This window comes from Balaenoptera physalus, assembly GCF_965194825.1.
Source record: "Balaenoptera physalus genome assembly, chromosome: 7".
Taxonomy (NCBI): Eukaryota; Metazoa; Chordata; class Mammalia; order Artiodactyla; family Balaenopteridae; genus Balaenoptera; species Balaenoptera physalus.
The window spans coordinates 43,763,789-43,781,332 of NC_138886.1; the positions used below are offsets into that span (position 1 = coordinate 43,763,789).

Here is a 17,544-nt window from a genome sequence, read left to right on the forward strand (position 1 = left end):
GTTTTGTCCTGACGCTTTTACAAAATGAAGATTTCCAAGAAGACTGATAAAAAGGAACTTTTTCACAAATATGAGTGTCTGATAGCCTTTAGATAATATCACTGGACTGGGTAAGAAATGACAAAACTAATGGGAAACCTGATTATTTCATCCAGATCAATGGGAATTAATTACATGGGACTGAATGAACTGGTAAATATGATTTATAACTTTATGACTTTGGGAAATATACTGGCTTTAATCTTTGTTTTTCGGAAAAACATTTTCTCTTATGCTATGACCTACAACAAGGTGATAAAGTATGCCTTTGTAAACGAAGACGAAACATTTATCTTTTTCTCTCTACCTGATCCTGCCAGAATTTGTTGTCTCCAGCTGGCTCTCTTGTGGACTTGATATTATGCTAATCATTGTTTTAATTTGCTCTTTGTTTCCAAGTTGTTTGTGCTTTGTGTCTCCCTGCTGCACTCTGTCTTTGTCAATGTTACTAGCCACATTACTTATATCCTGTTTATTTTATAAGATTGTTCTCTCTTGCAGTACCCAGTGTGTAACCAAGCCTCCAACAAAACTTCTATGGCTAAACATCTTAAGGTAATAGATCACATTTATAACACAAAATAATTGTAATAATGTGATTCTAGTTATGGGAAGAAGCAACAAGGGAAAATGTCTCCTGGATCATAATTAGACAGAGGATCCAGAGAATCTTTAATTATCAATAGGGCCTAATCTGAAAATTAGCACCTGGAGTGGCATATCAAGAATTTTCGCCTGACCTGGCATGAGCCTCCCAGCACCATGGGGCAAAATTTGATCATAAAATGTCTCCCAAATATTGGTCAAATTCCTGACCAAGAGGAGAGGATCAATCATCGGCTATTGCAGCCCTCCAGCGTGAGCCAGTGAACCCTGAGGAAACTCAAGAAGGAGAAGAATACCTGCCATCTGGCAGCCATCAGGCTGCAGCCACTCCCTATGGTGAGCCCTGAGGAAACTCAGGATGTGAAAATACAGGATACAGGGACTTGCCTGGTGGCTCAGTGGTTAAGAATCCACCTGCCAATTCAGGGGACACGGGTTCGAGCCCTGGTCCGGGAAGATCCCACATGCCGCGGAGCAACTAAGCCCGTGCGCCACAACTACTGAAGCCCGTGAGCCACAAATACTGAAGCCCGCGCACCTAGAGCCCGTGCTCTACAAGAGAAGCCACTGCAATGAGAAGCCCGCGCACAGCAACAAAGAGTAGCCCCCACTTGCTGCAACCAGAGAAAGCCCGTGTGCAGCAACAAACACCCAACACGGCCAAAAACAAACAAACAAACAAATAAATAAATAAAAGAAAATACAGGATACAGGCCCCAGATAGCTGTGGTGCATATCAAAGAAATGATTTCAGTGAGCCCAGACTCTTGCATCTTCCCATACAAAGAAAAATGCTAAATTCCTTAACTTGAGATGTAGCCTCCTGGGCTTGAAGCCCTCAAAATTCCTGATAACTCTCAGCTTTTAGGTTGTAAATATTTTTAAGTCTACAGGTGTAAAGTAGACACTTCCAAAGTGGAACACAAGACAAATCTCAGCATTTGGAACACTGACACCGATGGCGGACACTCCCGGAAAGATGCATCTGACAGAGCAGTTAAAACGTTGTCACCCCTTTTTCCACAAGATTGTGGAATAGACACTGACAGTGGGGAATTGTAACAGGGAAGAGCTAAACTGGACTGTTTCTTTGACTTTAACCTTTGCTTTTGTTGTTATAATCGTACATAATGGCCTGCCTCAGGGAACCCTGCCCCTCTGCCTGAATGTTAAACTAAAGTGCCTTTGTTCAGCTCACAGGGAGACAATCTGACCCCCCCTACCTGTGGATGACTGCAGAAAAGAAGAAATTAACACATCGCCTCCCCAAGGCTGGCCATTCCAGGGGATATTTGCAAAACTTATGGCGCTTTTACTTTACTTCCTCATCTCCTACCCCTCTCTGTGCTGTAAAAGAAACTGGCATCCAAACCCCCATAAGATGGTTTATCGGAGACACTAATCTGCCATCTTCTCGGTCTGCCGGCTTTCCGAATAAACTCATACTTCTTGCCTCAGCACCTCGTCTCCCATTCATTGGCCTGTCATGGGGCGAGCAGAGCGAGCTTGGACTCAGTAACAAAGTGGATCCCCTTGGTGTTTTAATTTGTAATTCCCTGATGACATATGATGTTGAATGTCTTTTCATACATGTACTTGCCATCTTTATATATTCTTTGGTGAGGTGTCTATCCAGACCATTTGCCCATTTTTAAAATTGGGTTGTTTATTTTCTTATTGTTGAGTGTTAAGAGTTCTTTAGATTCTTTTTTTTTTTTTATTGTTTACTTATGGTGGTGAGGCAGGAGATAGACGGGCTCCAGGCTAGACATTTACAACAGCCTCCTGTTCACGCTTCCTGAGGTGAGAAGAAGATGGGCTCCAGGCCGGACATTCATTACCAGCCCCCTGTTTACATTGCCTGAGGCAAGAGACAATGGGGCTCTGGACTACATATTTATGACCGGACTCCTGTCTATATTTCAAGATCTGCACTTCAATGTGAGAAACAACAACAGGAATAGTGTAGATAACTGGACATTTGGACACTTTTATGGCAGGCACAGAGAGGGGCTAAACCCTGTTAAAAGATCGAGAGGTCATACATTTCCCATCCTTGGGGCAAGGGAAACATTGCACATGCGCAGAAAGGCTCCTTGGGGGTCAAAAAGGAGGGGGCACCAGCCCATAATATGTGATGCTAAGGCCATTCCATAGACCTCTGGGCTGGAATCCATCGTGGAAAAAAGTTGCGCACGCATGTTTGGGAGGGTCCTAGGGCAGGTCAGGTGTGGAAACAGAAACCAGATAATTGGCCAAAGGTAAACAAAGACCCGGAAGACCTGCCCTATATAAGTGACTTAACCGCCTCTTTACTGCTCTCCTCATTAGGGGGGCGCCCACACCCTTTCTATCTGATGAGCATCTCTGCCTTGCTTCTATCTTAACTAAACAAACTGTTTCTCTGTGTGCTCTCCCACTTGTTGTGCTATGTCTGTAATAATAAACTTGTACCTGTTCTTACAGTTTTTGCCTCTGTGAGAAATGCATTCTTTTCACTGGGGGCAAAAGCCAGGGGGTGTGGTGGCCAGGATTCCTGGTTTTCATCCAGGCTACCCAGGATCAATTCCTGGACAGGGAATTAAGAACTCGCGTCACGCCACCACCCACTGCTGCCTCTCGGAGATCAGGGTAGGGGGGTGGGGGTCTGATTAGATTAGTATATAAAGTACTTGAGGGGAGTCCTTAGAGATAAAACCCAGAATGGCAAATTGAAGGGGACCCTTGGAGGGCTATTTTATTCTGTAGTACCAAGGGAGCCATTGAGGGCTATTGAGCAGCAGTGGAAAAGAGTCAGGCTTCTGCCTTTCATATCCTGCGCTGACTACACAGTGTTTATGCATGGTAATTGACATGTCAACGCAGTTAAAAAAAACTGGAGCCCAAATGCTCCATCTTAGAAATTCTCCAAGTCTCCCTTTCCCTCTTTATAAATTGGGTTTAATGCTTTCCTCCAAAGCTGATAATGAGGATTGCATGAAAGAGCGTGTGAAGTACTTATCTCATTTAATTCTTAAGACCACTCCTCATTTGTCCCCCATGACCCATTTAATTATTTTACCTCATTTAATTGTCACACCTCCTTGTAATGTTGGAGGAGTAGACCCATCACGTATGCTTTCCCAGGCTCTCATCTCCAGGGTTTTATTTGGTGTATCATGGCTAAGGATGCTCCTGCTGTTGCTGCTGCTACTGAACTTTTTACAACAGGCCAAGCAATTTGTTAAGTGCAGTAGATACACTATCTCACTCAAACCCCGCAAAATTATTGGTGTGCCCATTTAGTTCATCAGGACACAGATTCAGACAGGGTACTTTGCCCAAGATCACCCAGTAATTAAATGAGGCAAGGCCTGCAATCAAACCCTGGCTTATCTAGCTCTAGCACCTGTGCACTTAAACATTAGCTATACAAAATGCCTTTTATTGAGGACTGCTCCCTCTAGCAGCTTTCCAAGCACTTTGTCCGGACTTCATTGGCCTATTTATAGCATAGAATGCTATGCTATCAGGCTTCCCAATAGGTCTCCCCCACTAAGCTGAGTCTCCTGAGGGCCAAGACTCTGTCTCAGACACTTTTGTTCCCCCAGCACCTTGCATTGTGCTTGGCGCATGCTGGGCTCGATTCATTCTTTCTGCAGATACTTTCGGAGAGTTTGCTATAAGCCAGGCGCTATACTAATATTAGGGAAATAACACAGTCTTACCAACAAAGACCCTGCCAACTAAAAAATTACCCACAACCTAAAAGTTGAGAGTTATGTTTTATTCAGCAGGAATTTTTAGGACTTCAAGCCTGGGAGGCAGCATCTCAAGTAACCCTGAGAGAACAGCTCAGAGGAGGCAAGGGGAGAGCCAGGTTATATAGAAGTTTTGCAACAAAGGGCAGGTAGTCCAAACGTCAAAAGATTATTGTTAATTAAAGAAAACCAGGTATCCCAAGTTAAGGAATTTAGTATCTTTCTATGTATGGGAAGATGCAAGAGTCTGGGCTCATTGAAATCATTCCTTTGATGTGCACCTGAGGTATCTGGGGCCAGTATCCTGTGTTTTCACATCCTGAGTTTCCTCAGGGCTCACCAGCTCATACTGGAGGGCTACATCGCTAATGACTGTGACATCCTTTGTTTACCGATATGACTGGAAATATTCCATTTCTCAAGTTGCCCTTTGGTACCAATAGAGAGAGAACATAATTTGAACACTGGGTAAGCACTATCAGAGTTAAGGTAAAAGGATAATGACTGCAAAGGCTGGATAGAATTTCACACACATTTGTAGAGAAAGGCAAAAGAGAAGAATTAAAACTTCTTTCTCAAAAAAAAAAAAACAAAAACAAACCTTCTTTCTCAAGAACAAGACAAGAGGATATATCTTGTGAGTGACCCTGGAATTATTTCCCGAGGTAATGTTCACAGTTCCAAGGGTCAGAAGGCCCACGAATTTGCATTGCAGTAGAGATCAAGTCTTACATCAAGTTTATTAAGTTCTCAGGGAGACCGTAAGATAGAGGGAGGGTAGGCAGCCGCTTCCCTGCTCAAAAAAATTGCACCACTGTAACCTTCCACTAGTCACTGGGATTGCAGCGTTACAGACCGGGACCCGCTCCCCTGGAGCTTACATACTGATACAACTTCAGACCATGGTCAAGTGGTCTGGGGAAGAGGAGGTCCACTTCCCGTAGCTAGTCGTGAAAAGCTTCTATGAAGAGGTGGAATTTTGGAGGTTTAATAAATCTTTGAAAAGCGAATGAGTGATGAATGACAAGCAACGTAGCAGTTGTCAAGGAGCTAAAGAACGTCTCTCCTCGGCATCAGGATCATAATGAAAAGGAAAAAGGGGAAAGAAACACTTCGGAGCGTCTGAGAATGAGGACAGTGCTTTCACAGGCCCCAGGCTGAAAAACGTGTCGCCGCCTCGGTTCCCACCCCCCGGGAAGAGAGAGATACCAAAGGAAAGAGAACCGACACCTCCCAGGCTACGGCTGGGGGCGGGGCTACGTTGGGAGCGGGGCTACGTTGGGGGCGGGGGCTACGTTGGGGGCGGGGCTACGGAAGCCGTACGAGCGCCGGGGCGCTCGGCCTGGGCAGAGTGCGTAGGCCCGTGGCGCTCAGTGGGCTGTGGGGCCCTTCCAAGCCGGCGCGCGCCCGCTCCGCTCCCCGCCCACAGCCGCACTTCCGCGGTCGGGGGCGTTCCGGAGCCCAGGCGTCTGAGTCGCCCGGCGCCTTCTGTTCGGTCAGTGGCGTGAGCGTCTCGCCGTGGCGTGTCGTCCGCGCCGCTCGGCCAGTTGTACGCCCGTGCGCTCGCCTGGCCGGCCGGCCTGCGGAGCTCTCGCCCGTGTCCCCCGGCTGGTCCGGGGCGTCCGGGCACCGCCTCGACGGCGGCTCCGCCGGACGCGCGGACTGGACCGCAGCCCGCACCCCGAGCGGACGGCGTCATGAGGCACCTGCCGTACTTCTGCCGCGGCCAGGTGGTGCGGGGCTTCGGTCGCGGCTCCAAGCAGCTGGGCATCCCTACAGGTGAGCGCGGGAGGGCGCGGAGTCCCCTACCCACGCTGGGCCGGGTCACCTGAGAGCGGGGACGTCAGCCGGGGGGCTCCGGGCCGGGTGGTGTGGCTACGGGCAGAGGTGACGTTTCCGTCCTCCCCGCTCCCGCTTTGTTGAGGCTGAGGACCTTTGGTCAGACTGATGGAGCGCGTCCTTGCCCGTGGCTCCGAGCTCACCGGCTTGGGGGGTGGTGAAGGCAGGAAGCCGGAGCTGAGCTTCGGGAGCCCTGTTTCCCGCCTCCCTATCCAGCCGTGATAAACCCGCCAAGCGTGCCGCGCGTCTTTCTCTTTAGGAAATGTAATGTGGGCCAGATAGGCTAAATTCTCAAGCCAGCTATAAGGTTTTCGTTCTTTAAATACGTTAGTAGGTTGTGTCCAAATGATGACACAGGCAGTTGAATGAGAACTAGGTATCTTTTTTGGTCTGCATTAGTTTTAGTAGTCAGGACCTGAAGGTATGCTTAATTTTTCCTTAAAAATACATTCCAGGGCTGCACCTAGACCTATTAAAGCAGTCTTTGAGCTTGGGACCTAGGCATGTATATTTCGAAAATAGAAATCTTTTCAAGAGATGCTGAACCTCCTTAAGAAGGACCAGGGCTAAAAAAAAACCCTAGCTGTTCATGTACCTGTTTTCTTCTACTGTGAGAGTTTACGTTTTTTGGTACACTTACTATAACCTGGTAACTTATACATATATAATCTGGTACCTTTTTCCCTAACCAATCCATATGAAGAGGAGAAAGAAATCCTAGCCAGAGTATGAAATGATGGGATTAATAATTGTAGTTAAGAGTCCTAGGAGTCTTGTTGAGGGTAATGATTTAGGCTAGCCTTACATGTGAATTTTCTAAATATTGAATATGAAACTCTTAAATTTTAATGTATTTTCTTCTGTTGTTTAGCTAACTTTCCTGAACAAGTAGTAGATAATCTTCCAACTGATGTGTCCACTGGCATATATTATGGTTGGGCCAGTGTTGGAAGTGGAGACGTCCATAAGATGGTGGTGAGCATAGGATGGAACCCCTACTACAAGAATACAAAAAAGTCCATGGTAAGAATTAAGAATTGTATTTCACTCTGTAAACAGAATGGGATGATGATTTAGAGTAATACACAGGTAGAACTCATCAGTGGTGATCACAACATAATCCAAATATGAGAATTTACTTGACAGGTTTAAAAGTGAAGAGTTTAGTTACTATTTGAATGGAATAACTTTTCCATCCTTTTCACTTTCAAGATTATTTGTGTCTTTGGATCTAAAGTGAGTCTCTTATAAAGGGGGTATAGTTGGATCTTGTGTTTTTGAACCATTCTGCTAATCTCTGCCTTTTGATTGGAGAGTTTAATCCATTTACATTTAAAGTGTGTCTCTTATAAAGGGGGTATAGTTGGATCTTGTGTTTTTGAACCATTCTGCTAATCTCTGCCTTTTGATTGGAGAGTTTAATCCATTTACATTTAAAGTAATTACTGATAAGGAGAGACTTCTGATGTTTTGCTGTTTTGTTTTTTGTATGCTCTATAGCTTTTTTGTCAGTTCTCCATGACTGCCTTTTTTGTTGACTTTTTTTTGTAGTGACACATTTTGATCCCTTTCTTATTTCCTTTTGTGTATTTTCTATAGATATTTTCTTTGTGGTTACCATGGGGACTGCATTTAACATCCTAAAGTTATAAAAATCTGTTTTGAATTTATAGGAACTTAATAGTATACCAAAACTCACAAATTACATCATTGTGTACCCAATAACATAGATTAATAAATTTTTATGCATTTATCTTTTAAATCATGGAGAAAATAGAAAGTGGAATCACAAACCAAAACTACAATAATTAATTTTTATAACTGCCCATGTGTTTACCTTTATTAGAAATAAAAGTGACATAAAGTTGAGTTCACCAGTTAATGTAGGTCATTTACTCTTTAATTATTTGGTCACCCTGTTAAGGTAGAACTGCTTACGCCATGGATGGTGCTTTCTGATAAAATTGAAAGGTGATGCTTTTTTTCCTCTTTTTAAACCCCTTTGAGGGTATACGTAATTCTTCTGTTCTTATGAACAGAAGACCTACACAGCTTAAGTGTTTAATCTGCTAGATGTGGCTGAAACTTTGGGTCAGCTCAAGTATGTGGCACAAACGGTTATAGTTGATCTAAATTTCATCCTCTTTGAAGAGTTTATAGAAAAGTGCTGGTATAAGCAATAGAAGTGGCCCAGAACTACTTAACATTGTGCTCAGTGTTCCTCTTATTTTTCGGGATTTAGGGTGTGTTGGAATAGATAAAGAAAATAATCCATGAAAGAAGGCAAAATATTTTTCTCTGGAATGAGAGAGGAAATGAAGGGGAGGGGAGGCTATCCCATGACTAATTTTTCCTTATTAGCTACTCAGATAACAGAACTCTTACTGTAGAGCCAGTTAAGGAGTGCCTTGGAGGTCCTTCCATAGTTAGGAGAAACTCAGTTTTCCATTGGTAGGAGGTTCATACTTTTTAGAGTTTTTCTTTTTCCTTTTCTTTGCTGATAACAGACATACATTATGTGCCTGTTTAAGTCTTTATCCCTTTTAAAAAAATTGGATTGTCTGTCTTACTGACTTAAAGAAGTTCTTAATATACTCTGGATCCAATTCTTTTGTTGGAACTATGTATGACAAATGTCTTCTTCCACTGTGTTGCCTTTTTTTTTTAAATTCGCTTAATGGACTGGTATCTTTTGAAGAAGAGTTTCTTTGCTCATTCCCTCTGCTGTATTTGCTCAGTTTTTTCACCTTGATAAGACTCCTTAATTACTTTGGTGCATGTTAGCTTTTTCTAAAAACAGCAAATCACACCAGATTTGTGGGATAGCATCTACCTTACTCAGTTATAATGGTACAAGGTCAAGAACAGGAGTAATGGAAGAATTCAGGAAATACTGCACTTAGATTTTAACCTGTCTTTAAAATTTTAAGGAGGGTTGATTGTTTCATTTAAATTACCTCACCATAAAGATAAAGATAAATTCAATTTTAACATCTCTTGACTGTAGGAAACTCATATCATGCATACTTTCAAAGAGGACTTCTATGGGGAAATTCTCAACGTGGCCATTGTCGGCTACCTCAGACCAGAAAAGAACTTTGATTCTTTAGGTAAGTTCTTATTTAGATCTTCTTAAATATTACTGCAGTTACTTCTGCTGCTTCTCCTAATAGTAATCATGGCCAGACAGATAATATTTGAGCATTTAATATGCCAGGCACTGCTTTAAGAGCCTTACATGAATCAACTCACTTTATCCCCACAACACCCACATGAGGAATTATTTTGCCGATTTTGCAGATGAGAAAATTGGCACAGAGAGGTTAAGTAATTTGCCTGGGGTAGCATAGTAAGTGATGGAGCCTAGATTCAAACCCAGCAGGCTGGCTCTCTCTCCATCAGTATGAAGTTAATGAAATCTTTATTTCCTTTTCATATTTTAAGGAACAAGTAAGAGTTAATACTGTGATGAATAATGGATGCTTAGCGGTAGTTGAAGTGTAAGAAGCAGTAAATCGGAACGTTTAAAACAAATGTCAAGTATCTTAGTGTAGTGTGATAGTTTCAGTTCTAATGTAGAGTTTCTTTTACAACTGTAAATACTGAAGAGAATTGATAGTATTTGTTTCTTCCATTTAGTATATGCCATGTACCTTTCTGCTAATGCCTTTCTCTAAATAATTGCAAGAAGATTAGGGACATCTTTTGTGTACTATTGACTTACTTAAGTCTAGAAGAAAGGATGAAACAAACATTATTGGGCATCTACCCTGTGCCAGGAACACTGCCAGCCTATGAGATTTTAGGAGAAGCTGAACAAAGGAGTCGTAAAAAAGCACAGCAGCAGTTTTTCGTTATCTTTACCTGGTATATTCTCTCCACAGAGTCACTTATTTCAGCAATTCAAGGTGATATTGAGGAAGCTAAGAAACGACTAGATTTACCAGAACATTTGAAACTCAAAGAAGACAATTTCTTCGAGGTTCCTAAAAGCAAAGTAATGAATGGCCACTAAAGGAAAAGTATCTTATTTATTCATTCACTGTTTTCTAATATTTTACTGCTCATAACTCTACAGTCTCATCTTGGTTATATTTTAAAAATCAAACATTTTCCTACAGCTGTGAATTAAACAGTACAATGTAGTTACCATATTATGTTCCAACTGTTCAATTAAACCCATCATGTTACAGTACTAAAAAGGTTCATTTTAAAAATCAAGATTCTTTTTTATGTGATATGTTGATTAAAATGTACTACTAGAAAGGTCTTAAGTGTTTTATAATGGAAATGGAATATATATAAATATGGGTAACAGGCTAGTCACTAGTTTGAGATGAGAACTATAATTCTCATGGTAAAATTCTAGCATGCATGTACCTGTATAGCATGCTCTGCTAATCAGAAGGCTCATAAAAGTAACTATATTAAGCAGAGGTTTGACAGTTTATTACAAACCTAAGGGGAAAAAATCCAGACTTCGTATTTTTGATATTTTGTGCATTTATATATTATTATAGACATGAAGACTTGTGAAATTTCATTTTAGTTAGTCATTTCCTTTAAGGGGTCAAATCATTGTACTGTGTTCCATTTTTGTTACAGCTGCCTCAGTTCTAATTGGTCTAGACTCTCTCCCTATTATTTTTTTGTTTTTCTTTTAAAACAGTAAAATGAGTGTTTTTCGAATCTCTAGTTCTCATTTTTGTGTTGTATAACACTTCTCTCTTTTTAAGAGTAGATATTCTTCAACATTTTTCTTAACCTTTGTTTCCTGTAAACAGTTGTCAGTGTCAGTTCTTCCATTTAGAATATCCAACTTTACATTTACAAAATGTAGAGTTTCATCTGCGTCTGTATCTGCCATCCCATCGCTTCACTATATGAACAGTGATTAAGTGCATGTCTCTTGCATTTTAGAAAAAATACCCAAATGTTCATCTGTAGGTTTCCTCAAAGTTTAAACGAACACCTAGCATTTCATTTATATATACCAGTTTCTTAAACAACACAAAATACTTGTTCCCCGCCCCCCCCCCCCAGGGAAACTATTTAAGAGCCAACTAAACTATGAAATACAAAGTTATTTGTTTTTAATGTGACTATATGTTCCTGAGGAAATGCAGACTGTTGTAGTTGTGTGTGCACAATGTAATTTAAGGCTAAAGAGTGCTACCTAGGAGATAATTTTAAAGATAACTCATTATAAAACCATTTTCCCCTAATCTGCATAAATGAGAACTGATTTTAACAAAACTGTTTATATAGTATTTAGAAGAACTAATGTTGGAGAAGGGGGAAGCAGGAATAAATTCAGTTGGATTGTTTTGACTTTTTGGTATATGAATTTATGGCAAACAATGTAGTATGTGTCTTTTTCATTTCTTCTTTAAAGAAATACTTAGAAAATGTAATTTAATGTTAGAAATCCTGTACTTGAAAGAAGCCTCAATTATCAGTGGTTCTATGAAACAAAGTTAAAAACAAACATGGAAAGTGTAAAAAAGATTTGTGTTTGAGTAGCTTGTGACTGATTGTGTCCTCATTAAGTGTGAAAATTCTTTGATATTATCACCTTACATTTTGTTAAATAACTGTTGCTTTTGAAAAGCCTATAGTATGTGGTTTAGGAGTTAGTTAATAGTGTCTACATTTTCTTAAGTTATATATATAAAGTATTTATATATTATAAGAAATTGCAGTAGGGCCATTTTCGATTAGTCAGTGTTTTCAGGCCTTGAAGTAAATCTTGACCAAGTGATGTTTCTTCTTTTTTTGTGTCAGTTTGAATCTTTTGCTTTGTCTATATAAATTTCTGATTTGTTGGTTGATGGTTACCGGTTACTGTAAGGTGTGTTAGAGGCCCTGAATAGTGAGTTACAGGCAGCAGCTACAGGGAGAACCTGGCCAGCAGCAGTGGTTCTGCAAACAGAGGCCTTGCCTTTTCCGTCCTTGTAGGTTAGGTCTGAGTACCCTTCCATAACCCCTGCTCCAAAACAGTGTTTTGTAACCCTCATGACTTGTGCCACCAACCCCCTCGGCAGTGACTTGGGACTCTTGCCTGTCTCTACTACATGGAGAAGCTCACAGTGGCTCTTTCAACACTTCATCACCAGTGCTCTCAATTATGGAGGCTTAAAGCCTAGCAATTAGGGCTGTAACATGGTTCTGATCAGGGAGATGTAAGCAGAAGTCTACTTGGAGTTTATGAGAACAGTTCTGCTTCCCTGGTGAAAGTGCTAGCCTTTTCCCGTTCTCCTCTTACCTGGAAAATGGATGGAGGCTGATAGAGGAGAACCAATCTGACCTTCTGGGACTGAGCTAGGAAATAAATCTACCCTATAGAAAGAGATGCCATCATAAGCAAGAGTTAGCAGAAACAAATTACAGAATAAGCTCTACAAAGATGACAGATATGGGGATTATCAGATAGAGAACTTGAAATCACTGTATAATATGTGTAAAGAAATAAGAGTGTCAAAAATGGGAAAGTAACAAGGTTCTATAAAAAATCGGGCAGATTTACGAATTGTCAAAATAGAATTTATATTGATGAACAAAATAATTGAAATTTAAAGCTCAGTGGACAGGATAAGTACAGGTTAGACACAGTTGGTGAGCTGTGAGATCTGACAGTCTGTGACTGTGCTCTCATAAACCTATTGTCTATTCACTCCAAATTCGCTTCCCATGCTTTTTGTAATGTGGCTGTGACTTAACACTTCTTTGACAGTTGGCTTCCTTTTGGGTCAAGTCATACATGGACGTTGAGCCCTAGCTTGTGTCAGAGGCAGCTCAGTTCTTGGACTTGCCCCTGTGCTTACTTTCCCTGTTCCTGAGTGTGTATTTGGGATAGACATACCTGACAACTGACGGAATCCCCACTTTGGTTCCCTGACTGAAACAAGGGCCAAGTAGAAGCCAGAATAGTAAAGCAAGTCAGTACTACATCTCTGGGGAAATTGCCAAGTGCCGTCATTAAAAATACAGAAAGAAAACAAGCAAAAAAAAAAAAAAAAAAAAAATACAGGAAGATTCAGGGTAAAGGCTCCTAACATCTGTTCAGACTGTACAGAAACTTAATGGATCTTGGGAAATGACTGTATTATCAGCTAATCAGGTGATGACCTCAACTGCAGCTGTTGTCCAGGATATATAAAATGTCTCAACAGATTTCTAAGGATTGGTGTAAGGAACATATTACAACATGATGGAGAAAAATCAGTATTTTTAAAATACAAAAATATCACAATGGAAAGCTATGTTGAAATGAATGATAATATGCAACATGCAAAAATTTATAGGATATAACTAATGCTATCAAGAATTATAGCTTTAAATACATAGAAAAGAAAGATCAATAATCTAAGCTTTGATCTCAAGCTAGAAAAAGAATAGCAAAAAAGCCAGACAAAAATGAGTACACACTGGGCTTCCCTGGTAGCACAGTGGTTAAGAATCCACCTGCCAATGCAGGGGACACGGGTCCGGGAAGATCCCACATGACACGGAGTAGCTAAGCCCATGCATCATAACTACTGAGCCTGCGAGCCACAACTACTGAAGCCTGCGCACTTAGAGCCCGTGCTCTGCAACAAGAGAAGCCACCACAATGAGAAGCCCGTGCACCACAACGAAGAGTAGCCCCCGCTCACTACAACCAGAGAAAAGCCCACGCACAGCAATGAGGACCCAACGCAGCCAAAAATAAATAAAATAAATCAAAAAAAAATGAGTACACTGATTCTATATAAATTGTAAGAACAGGCAAAACTATAGCAAAAATGGTCAGAGTGGTTCTTGAGGACAGGGGTGACAGGAGGATTATGAAGGCTGTTGGGTGCTTCCGTCTCACTGTCCTGTTTCTAGATCTGGGTGATGGTTGCATAATGTGCTCGCTTGTGAAAATTCATCAAGCTTTATACCTACTTGTACACATTCAAATAAGGCAAATGATGTTCTGTATAGCTTGACTGTGAATGTCATTTACACAGTCAAGAATTACAGCACTGAATTTTTATGAAGCAAAATACATTTATTGGAAGGATGAGGAGGAGGGAAGTGTGCAGGGGCAGTGATGGGAAGAGTTTGGGAAAGAAATGCTCATCTTCCGTTAGTGGGAAATGAATAGGTAGATACCTAACCTGAAAACATAGGAAGCAGCAGTATAAGCATCTCCCTTAGAGATACGGAGAAAACACATTAAATAACTCAAAGGGTTGAAATTGCTTGCTTCTAAGGAATGGGAAATGGGATGTGATGGGAGCAAACAAATTAATATTTCTTTTACTTACTATGTCTTGTTAAATAATTTGATTCCTTAAACTATGTGCAGGTATATCCTGATGAAAATAAAAATTAGCCTTTAGAAAGTTAATTATGTATTTGGAGGGTGTTAAAAAGTTGTGAAACTTAGGACAAACTTTTTGTTTTTTAATAAATTTATTTATTTATTTATGGCTGCGTTGGGTCTTCATTGCTGTGCACGGGCTTTCTCTAGTTGGGGTGAGCAGGGGCTACTCTTCGTGGTGGTGTGAGGGCTTCTCATTGCAGTGGCTTCTCATGTTACGTAGCATGGGCTCTAGACACGCAGGCTTCAGTAGTTGTGGCTCACGGGCTCAGTAGTTGTGGCACACGGGCTTAGTTGCTCCACAGCATGTGGGATCTTCCCGGACTAGGGCTTGAACCTATGTCCCCTGCATTGGCAGGCGGATTCTTAACCAATGTGCCACCAGGAAAGTCCCAGGATAAACATTTTTAAACAATGTATTATATTTTCAAATTACATGCTCAGTATGTTTTTCTTCAATTTACAAACACCTTTTTGAATAAAGTAACTCTAAATTCAGTGAGTTCAACTAGTAATCTGGAAAAAGTAATGCACACATTATAAAGCATGCTGTTCAATAGAACTTTCTGCTATCGTGATAATGTTCCATTTCTTCACTCTCCAATAATTACTTTAAATAGCCACATGTGCCTAGTGACTATTGTATTAGACAATCCAACTATAGAAGATCCAAAAAAAAAAAAAAAGGAAATACAGGGGAAATAATATATTTACTGTGCTTTTTTTCAGATTAACAATTGGACCAATTGCTTTAATTTTGAGGTACTTTATCTGAAAACACGTGGACCACATTTCATGAAAATAGAGCTAACATAGTTCAAATTGTTTCTCAGCTTCGCGGATGCTGTGCATATGATACTCTTTTCTTCTACTTAGTTTGCTCTTTTTCTAATTTCTCATTTATTTTCAGCCATTATTTCCTTTATAAGCATTTTAAGTCTAAAGCTCACCCCCCCCCCACCCCCACTACAGGTTTACCTGCCGGCATGTGGAAGCCAGCCCCTTGGAAAGGGAGTGAGCTGTCTGGCATTTGGCATCTCTGCTCAGCTCTCCTGATCACGGTCCTGTACACAGTCACCTTCCCTTAGAGGTCTCAATGGACTGCATTCTTAAGTTAGGTTGAAGGGCATTTAACAGAAGGGAGATGGATATATTTGAGCGGCATTCATGAATATATGAATTCGTATACCAACAGACAATAGTCTCTCTCTTTTTTAAAAAAAATATTTATTTATTTATTTATTTATTTTGGCTGCATTGGGTCTTAGTTTCGGCATGTGGACTTCTTAGTTGCGGCATGCATGCAGGATCTAGCTCCCCGACCAGGTATCGAACCCGGGCCCCCTGCATTGGCAGCGTGGAGTCTTACCCACTGGACCACAAGGGAAGTCCCCACAATAGTCTCTTTATAGCAGCCTCCCACAAACTCCAGTGTCTCATATGTTTATAATCGCCTTAAGCTCTTTCACCTAGAGTGTAAACTTCTGGAAGACTTGAACTGTATTTTAATTCCTCCAGTACCTATGTATAGAAAGTGCTCTGTATATAATTGTGCATTAATTAGAAAAAAATATATCTTGGATATTGGGACCTTAATACAGCAACAGAATTAGAGAAAGCTTCACTGGGGACCCAGCTTGTGGGCCAAATAATTTTTAAACCTGGCTCTGCCTTCCTTAGCTCCATTTTACTCTCCAAGGCAAAATCTATGCCATGGATTAAGCCTCGAGGGCTGAGTTTTGTTATCTATTAAGGGCTCGTTACAATCATTATGATAGATGTTAACTTATATTTTTCTCACAAAAAAATTGTGACTTCCTGAATTTTTTATTTCTAATCCTTCATGAACTGATACTTAAAAAAATACAATAAAAATTACTAGAAAAATAGTCACACGCTTGGATGTCTTGACAGTGTCAAAATGCTGTAGGGATTCTAAATACTCTCAATTTCAGTAAGAGACAGTTCATAGGCCAGTAGCAGTCACAGACCACACTTCGGGCTTTCCCTGTCAGCCAGAGCAGGTTGACAAACTTTTGTAAAGGACCAGACAGAAAATTCTTAAGGCTTTGCCATATGGAAAAAGCAACCATGGACAATATGTAAATGAATGGGCATGGCTATGTTTCAAATTTTTATTTAGTAAGGCAGGAGGTTGGATTTGGCCCATAGGCCCACGGTTTGCCAACTCCTGAGTGAAAAGAGCTCTTTTTTTCAATCTTTATTAGCACAGAGAGAAATAGTAACCTTCTCTTTTCCAATTGCTATGCAGGTTTTATGTAATTCATGTGCACACAATTTTGAAGCACAGGTGTTGACAGTGAAGGAAGATAGTTATGGGTTTAAAGTGGTATTGGTATCTTCAAATCTGGAGTGTCCTGGTGAATTTTAAATGTTTACTCTTCTAGTTGTGAGGAGTAGGTGATCACAAGATGCCAACACTGGATAGGAACTAAATTTTTTGTCCCCCCAAATTGATATGTTGAAGTCCTAACACCCAATATATTAGCAGGTGGAGCCTTTGGGAGGTAATTAGGTCATGAGAGTGGAGCTGTCATCAATGGGATTAGTGCCCTTATAAAAGGACCCCAGCGAGCTCTCTCACTTTCTTTCCACTGCTTGAGGGTATAATGAGAAGCTGGCAGTCTTGCAACGTGGAAGAGGGCTCTCATCAGAACTGGACCATGCTGGCTCCGTGATCTCAGACTTCCAGCCTCCAGAACTGTGAGAAATAAATTTCTGTTGTTTCTAAGTCATGCAATCTATGGTATTTTTTTTTTATAGTAGCCTGAACAGACTTAATACAGGAACCCTGATGTGAAATAAAGTAGGTGACCTCTTCCTTCCCTCTCCTCTTCTCCCTTTCCCTCTCTTTCATGCTCCCCCCCCACCCCCATCTTCCCCCCTCTCTTCTTCTCTTTTCTCGCTCTCTAATGGAAACAGGTGTGAGCAGTTGAACTGGGAGTGAAG

At 41.0% G+C, this 17,544-nt stretch overlaps 1 protein-coding gene across 1 annotated transcript; it reads left to right on the plus strand.

Annotated features, from left to right (window-relative positions):
- The first annotated feature begins 5,695 nt into the window (after nt 1-5,695).
- RFK (riboflavin kinase) lies at nt 5,696-11,555 on the plus strand. Its single transcript, XM_082471129.1, has 4 exons — nt 5,696-6,164; nt 7,096-7,247; nt 9,232-9,334; nt 10,109-11,555. Exons 1-4 carry the CDS (start codon nt 6,083-6,085, stop codon nt 10,237-10,239), a joined length of 468 nt encoding a protein of 155 aa, XP_082327255.1. The 5' UTR covers nt 5,696-6,082; the 3' UTR covers nt 10,240-11,555.
- The last annotated feature ends 5,989 nt before the right edge of the window (nt 11,556-17,544 follow it).